Source organism: Petaurus breviceps, unplaced genomic scaffold (assembly GCF_028583685.1).
Source record: "Petaurus breviceps papuanus isolate PSGF00001 unplaced genomic scaffold, PetGlider_PUasm1.0 178, whole genome shotgun sequence".
Taxonomy (NCBI): domain Eukaryota; kingdom Metazoa; phylum Chordata; class Mammalia; order Diprotodontia; family Petauridae; genus Petaurus; species Petaurus breviceps.
In genome coordinates, this window is record NW_027185777.1 from 14,965,187 (window position 1) to 14,973,272 (window position 8,086).

General features: G+C 37.3%; 1 protein-coding gene across 1 annotated transcript in view; it reads left to right on the forward strand.

The window, feature by feature from the left end:
* ARMC3 (armadillo repeat containing 3) overlaps positions 1 to 8,086 on the forward strand; it is a 134,834-nt gene that overhangs the window by 122,041 nt on the left and 4,707 nt on the right. Inside the window, exons 17-18 of the mRNA XM_069086096.1 lie at positions 2,406 to 2,603; positions 7,081 to 7,243. Of these exons, the coding sequence (XP_068942197.1) occupies positions 2,406 to 2,603; positions 7,081 to 7,243 (361 nt within the window). The remainder of the gene's footprint in view (positions 1 to 2,405; positions 2,604 to 7,080; positions 7,244 to 8,086) is intronic.

An 8,086-nucleotide genomic window follows, 5' to 3' on the forward strand; every position in this document is an offset into this window, starting at 1 on the left:
ATACCTCACAAGGTTGCTGTAAGGACCAAATGAGATAATATAAAGTGTTTTGCCAACCTTAAAACACTGTGTAAATGCTATGATCATTAATGTGTCAGGTAGAGTGGATATCAGCATTGCCAGCAGAAATGGCAGTCAGGAAGGGGAGGGCTAGTAGAAACGGTGAGGTCAGTAGGAAACGTGTGTTGCTTGTAGTGTCAGTGGAATAAACAGGTGAAAATGTCTTGTAGCCAAGTAGACATGGGTTTGGAATTAGAAATACAGAAACAAGAATCATCTGCGTAGACACAATGGTTAAAACTGGGGGAATGAACGAAATTGCCAAAGAGTACTGAGAGAAAAAGAGCCCCAAGGACAAATCCATGGGGAACACTCACATGAAGGGCATGAGAAGAGGGTGAAGAAGGCAAGGACAGAATGATTAGAAAAGAACGTCAGTCACATTATTCAGAGAATTAATTTTTTTGGCATTTAAGTTAGCCCATCAGCTAATATCCAAATCTATCCCATGTGGAAGTGAGGCAGACCCAGATCTTAGAAAACTTCTGCCTCTCTTCACCTAACAAAACTCTTTTCTTGATCTTTGTGGCTCATAGCCAAAAATGATTGTTATTTTTTTAACTGTCTTGCTCCAGAAGAGGCTCTTAACCTAGGGTCCATGGACGTCCAAGGGGCCCATGGGTAAACTTCAGGGGAGGCTATGAAGTGGGAAGGGAAGAAAATTGCAAAATTTTTCATTTTTCTAACTGAAATTTAGCATTTCTTTCAATTACGAATGTAGGCCAAAAGCAAAAACAAAACAAAACATTATCCTGAGAAGGGATCTATAAGCTTCATAAGACTGCCCAAAGGGTCCATGACATTAAAAAAAAAAATTAACAACCTGTGCTCTTAATAAAATAATAAAAGCAATTTAAATATAAATATAAATATTTTTATTTTATTTTATTTTAATTTATATAAATATATAAATTATATAAATAAAAAAATAAAAGCAATTTAAATACTGTAGTTCTCTTAATAAAACTCTTAATAAATAAAAAACTCTTAATAAAACTCTTAATAAAATAATAAAAGCAATTTAAATACTGTAGTTCTTCACTTTATGAATACATATATACACACACAAGAAAATTGTAGCTTGTAAAACATAATTTAAATTTGTATTATTTTAATTGTTAAATAATTCTTGCTTTATAAAAATATTCACTACAGAGTTCTTTAAATACTGAGCTCTTCGATTATATTAGTTTAACAATTATTTAACTGTCTGAAAGAGAGCCTGAGATAAAGCTCTGCTTAAAGCCAAAGAGTTAAGGACAACTGTTAATGATCAATCAAAAATGTAGACAAAGAATCTCTAAAATCAGAACTGGAAAGACACCTTAGAAATCATCTAATTTAGTGCCCATGAGGAACCTGAAACTGAGAAAGATGAACTCATTTGCTCAAGGTCACACAATGAGCTAGTAGAATTAGAACCCAACTATGATATTAACTTGATTGGGGAAAAATTTATTTATAATTTTGAAGAGCACATTTGCTTGTATTTTATTATCATTAGCTATCAATTATTTAATCTTTATATTTTCTTGTATTGTAGTCAGCAGCCTAGGTAAGCAAAGGGTTCGGTTTTTAATGCTAAGAATCAACAATTCTGGCCCTGGTCAAAACTGTGAAGTTGGGAAGGATCTGAGAAACTAATTTACATTAAGATGAAAGCAACAGATAACTTTTTATGTATTACCCTCATGGTATTTGTATTTCAGCAGAGGAACATAAATTACTAGTAAATTACAAAAGGTGTAGTTCCAGGCATCTGTGACACATAGGTGTTGGAAGTATTTGGACCAGAAGAAGCCTTCTTGACATCCTGCAATCCCATACCTGTGGCTACCCATGGTATCTACCCCTCTGGCCATTCTAAGAAATTAAAATCCAGAGCTCTCCTTTTCAAGTCAACACTGGCTAACATCTTTCTGGAACACCTCCTAACTGAGACTGAAGATGACTTGTTACTGGTCTGGATGCCCCAAAGCATTATTAGGGAAGAGGCAACTACACTAGAAGTCTTATTATACATTATTTTAATCTTTCAAAAATTTTTTCTACTACAGAATACAGGCTCTGGAGAGGCAATTTTACAGTTTTGAGAGCAGAGATTTGAAAAATCTTACTTTGATTTTACTATTAAGGATTTACTCAATACAGTTTCTTGAATTTAGGGTGGGTTTTTTTTCCTAAATTTTGGGTAGATCTGGTTGTATTTTGCTCTTACTAACCTGTAAGTTCCCTGAGGGCATGGACTAAATAATTTCTCACATTTTATCCACACGGCCTCACGTACATGATAGGCATTGAATAAATGTTGACTGAACTGAACTGAATTCATTTTTCTCCCAAAGAAAGGGAAAAGGAAAGAAAGAAGAAGAAAAAAACAAAGAGGAAGAGGAAACACCAGCTTCATCTAAAGCCGCGGAATCAAATGCGTACAAAGAATGGTGCCTTCCTGGTGACCATGATTTCTGCGCTTATATCGCTGAGGTGTCCAAAACAATTTTGCCTATGACCAATCTCAAGGAACAGATTGAGACACTTGCAAAGTAAGTGGGTTTTTTAAAACTTATATTAATTTTTGAAGTAATTTTCCCAATTAAATGTATTGGGAAAAACAACCATGAAAATATGTTGAACTCACTGCAGTCCCTTACATGGACCATTTCTGCCCAGACAGAAGTATTTCTCACTAGGAAACTCCTATTAACTTTGACCCGAGCCTAAGCCACCTTGGGAATAATCTCATAACTTGGGCAATTATTGAAATTCTGTTTGTTGTCACATTCCCATCTAGAATTGAAGTTAGCAGTTGGAAGAGAACTCTTTCCCTCTCCCCAGAATTGTCTGTTTTCCTAGATAAATATTACATACATATATTCCTCTGAACACTGAAAGGGGACCTGAAAAAACAATTTGTAAGTACAATTTTTGTAAATCACATCATGTTTTACATGTACAGAGGTCTCTGTGAAATGTGTAATATTTTCTAAAACCTCAAGTTCTTTTGTAAAGTATAAATATTTTCTGTTCTAAATTTTAGTCAGCTTTTCAGGTTTATTTAAAGTGAGTTGTATTTTTATTGTTAAGGTATCTGTGAGTTAGTTAATTAGAACATATTTATCTCAATGCCTTTGTTAGAGATCTTGCTTTGATTCCACTAATGGTGAGGTTAAAATTTTGAATTGGAAGCCGTATGGAATTAATACTCCTTGTAGAAAAGAAAGAAGGAATTGTGATTGACACTCACCAAAGGAAGGCCTGCTGCATTCTGCCCCAGCTGCAGGCCCCCTGGGAGGCCATACATCTGCTCCAGGTGGAAGGGAATTGCAGTAATCAAGTCTAGATGTGATGACTGCATAGACCAAGGTGCCAAATCACCTAGTTTGGCCCAAATGGGAAAAGAGCGTTTGTTGCTACTAAGAGAATTTTGATATCTTTGAAAAATCCTATTTGGCTCACTAAAACATACATACACACATATGGACATACATACATATACACACATACATTTGCACACAGAAATAAATACATATATATTTCTTTGAATAGGAATTTCTCCTGCTTGCTTGACTTCTACACTGTTAACATTCTCAAAATAATACTATGATTATTTCCTGATGGCACACTCAGCTAGGAGACAGGTAAAGAATGGGACTCTAGGAAATCTGGGTTCCTTTTTCACTAAGAAGATATGCAGCTTCAGGCAAGGGGCTTTTCAATCCTTTCTTTATGGTTCTCATTTTCCCAAATACTCCCTTCGACAGAGGACAGGGGAGCCTGCTTAGGAAGACTGATTTCTGCCTTTGCTGCCTTTGGCATCCCTGGCCTTGGCAGTGGGGATCTTGCTAGGCTGCTCTGGTGGAATGACAGACTGCAGGAGAAACGAAGGCAAAAACTGGCAATTCTGATGTCACATCGCTGCAGGCTCCACTGTCTTCTCTTCTTTTTGCTCATTTTTTGCCCTTTTCTCTTGTGCTTCCTCCTCTTCCCCTTCCTTTACCTTAAATTAATGTAATTAATTTGTTTTGCCTGCAATTTAAAAGGGAATTTAAACTGAAAAAAAGAGAGGCAGAAGGGAAAGGATGGAAGCAGAGGGGCTGCCCATGTCTACCAAGCTAAACATTGTGGGAAATAGCAAGAAGGAAGGATCAATAATTGAAGTGAAGATACCCAGAAACTTAATTAGAAAAAAAAATCAAGTAAAGAACTAGTAACAGAATCTATGGTGCCAGATGTTTATACACATATACAAAATATGGTGAACAAGCAAGATGAACTAGAAAGCCTGAAACAAGGAGGCAGATTTGTCCTCACGGTGTCAGTGAGTCTGAGACAACTAACTGGAACATAATTCTGCATGGATGTATTTAAGACACGATAGGTTAGCAGGGAGGAAGGGCAGGGAAGCATTTCCCATTGTGATGTTATACTCATGGAGGGTGGGGTGGAAATTAAGCAGAGCCATAACTAGGAATTTTTGGAGCTAGGACAAGCACCATAAACCATGCCTAGGGTCTACAGAGCCTTCATTTTGGGAGATGGGTGGGCATTACCTTGTAACCCCTGGAGGCCACTTTGAGGGGACTCCAACCCTCTCTGCCATTTAGTAGCTTTCAATTTTTACCAGATTTTCTTGATGACAACCGATCAATGCAGATACTTATTAGTTGTCTACTACATGCCAAATATTGGTGATATGAAAGAAAAATGAAAGTGTCCTTTCTCTCAAAACATTTACATTAAAGTAGAGGGAAAGTGCAACTTTACAAGTGATATAAAATACATAAAAGAGACATAAAATATATTTGGGGGAGGGGGACCTAGCTGCTGAGAAGATCTAGAAAGGCTTCATATGGGAGGTAAAGCTTTAGCTTGAGATTAGAAGTTAGGGATTCCAACAGGTGTGTGTGTGTGGGGGGGGTACATGCCAGGCATGAAGGACAGCCTGGAAAAAGGCACAGAGGTGGACCCTAGAGTTTAGGACTGGGAATAATGTGTAATGAGCCTGGATGGAGCCAGCTTCTTGGGGGTATATATATATATATACACACACATATATATGTATATATATGTGTATATATATGTATATATATATATGTGTATATATATATGTATGTATATATGTATATCAAACAGTGAAGTTGCATTTGATTGTAGGGTAATAGGAACTACTGGAGTTTACTAAGGGGAATGACATGGTCAGATGTCTGCTTTAGGAATATTATTTGGGCAACTCCGTTTGGATTGGAGAAGGAAGAAATATGAGGCAGGGAGATTAATTAGGAAGCTATTGTAATAGTCATTGTGAGAGGTGGTTAATCCTGAACTAGGATGGTAGTTAGAGCTAAAAGGAGATGGTAAATGCAAGGACCATCATGGAAGCTGAAGAGTCCTGTCTGAACATCTGTTATCCAGAGATCCTGGTTACCTGGGATTTAGGGGGTACAACAGCAAATGCAATCTGATGATATGGGGCCAAAATTAAAAAGGGCTTAAAGCTAACACTGCCCTCCCCCCCCCCAAAAAAAGAAGACATCAAAGCATCGTGTTGGAGCCAGGAGAGATCTTAAGAGGATCTAGGCCAGCTCCTTATTTCTAGAGAGACCCCCAACTTGCCCAAATATACAAAGGAAGTCTTATTCAACTCTTAAACTGAAGTGGAGTCAAATACAACACCAGTTTTGTAGACTTACAAACCATTGGAGATGCCAATCCCTTCATTTTATAGAGGAAGAAACAGAGACCCTGAGTAGATAATCTTTCATTTACTTCATTGTAAATATATTACAGTAGTAGTAAGTTCCTTTGGGACTGAGATTGTCTTACTGTTTAATTTGTTTCCCTAGTACCCACCTAGTGTCTCTAATGTGGTCTGTATTTATCAAATTCTTGTTCGACTGAGCAAACCATAAATTAACCACCAGAAGAAAGAAAACAGAAGGATTTATCATTTTTTCTATTACATATTAAAAGAATAATTAACCCCTTTGCCACATAAACAAAATCCTTCGGGTTCTGGGATAAAGGCAAAGGGACTTTGGAGCAAGGGCATGAACTGATTCCATGGGAATATAGGCTTGAAGTGAAAATACAGAATCTAGAGAAAAGGAAGAAGTCAGTTGACACTGGGCCATTGCCCTGACCCACAACAATGGTGCATGAAGACAGGGATTATCACTAATTGGTGTCATTCATTTTTTAGGGCCATAATATTCTTTTGCTAACCAGACTCCAATATTAATCCCCTTTCTATTCTTTACATGCCTTTTAACAAATTATGTTTGGTTTAATCTTGTTATAAGCCTGGCTTTCCTGGTGGAGGCCTGGAAAGGTCCCAAAAGAAAGACCCTTACCAAAGAGGTAGATGTGAGCCAAAATCAGACCTTCCCCAGTTTTCCCTGGATGGGGGTAAAAACAAGACATTATTGAGAAGTCTTTAGGATTGAATCCTGTCCAGGTGAGCTCAGGACTGTGGTTCTGAGCCAAATATATGTATATGTGTGTGTGTGTGTGTGTGTGTGTGTGTGTGTGTGTGAAAAATACTTTGGGAATCTCTGGAGAAATGCCTCAATCTTGTCTCAAGTTCCTTGAAAGAAGAAGCTACATGTTAGGTCCAGGATTATAGCTTAAATCACACAAAGGTTTTAAAAATTACTGTCAAAGGACAGTCTTCATAATACAGATTTTTAACTACATGGTCTTTAATTCATTTTGGATTCTATACATGATCACGTGGGACTGATTGTCTTAGTTTCTAACAATTGAGAAATTATCATTAATTTTCAAAATGCTTCTTTACATTTAATGAAGTAACTAGAAGAGTGGCATGTCTGAATGGCCTGCAGGCATTGCATTGTTATATTAATTAATGTAATGTTAAGACTACTTAAAGGAATTGAAAAAAATAAGGATCATAAGGAAATTTTTGTGTAAAATGTCACTTCTGTTTATATACATGTAATTATGCTATAAAGGATTCTCAGTAAGATCTCTAAGACTAATTTATTTTCTCTCAACTTAAAGGTTTGTGGCAGGAAAGATGGGTGGTCCAGTTTCAAAAGAGCTGCTGCATGAATTCAAGTGGGAACATCACATAAGCGAAATAGAATTTCAACTAAAATCCAATATCGTACCTATTGGATATATCAAGAAAGGAACCTTCTACCACCGAGCTCTGCTATTCAAGGTGTGTTGAGATGCCTTACTCAAAAACATCACTGGAGTCACCGAGAAAAAAAAAGAACAAACACACGGCAACCAAGTGACGCCATGATGTTGTGGGCTTTCACACCAGACAGTGGCAAGCAAGCACACTCCCTTCCATTCCTGTTGCATGTGATCTGAACTACAGACCTTTGAGCAAAAGGCCTGGAAATCTCCTCTCACCTGGGCAGTTGGTTCTTGGCTGTCTTTAAGTCCTTTCATATGATCCCCGTTGCAAGCTCTTTTCTGGCTCCCGTGGAACAAATAATGTGGCTCTTATTTTCCCTTAAAAGTACAGTTTAAACCCCCACCTCCCTAATCCCTGAAAAAGAGAGCATTCCCACTGCTTTAGAGGTAGCTTGGCACTTTCTCTACCTCTCCCCTCCAACAAAGTCATTTAATCTTACTTACTTTATGGTCCCAGCTATTCAATACAAGTTGAGGTGAAGGGTCTGGCAATTATCTGGATAATTCAGGCAATGAAATCAGTCTTTGCTTCAGTTAGCAAGTTAATTAAGACAAAGAGGGTGGGTTTTTTTCCCCCTTCAAAATAGCCCTGGTAATTGTGGCTGTGAGGACCTGTAGCTATGTGAAAGAAAGGTTTTGTGAAATTTCCTGAAACTGATTCATGTCAACTCTGAGCCCAATTTCATTTTTAAGAGGAAATACCTCATTAATAATTTACCCACAAAAGACATTTTCTTCCAAGCTAAAGTTGAAGGTCCCTCTACTTCTCTTACAAATGCTTAGTACCTTCTTTAAAAGAGAAGGAGAGAGAGAGAAAGAAAGAAAGAAAGAAAGAAAGAAAGAAAGAAAGAAAGAAAGA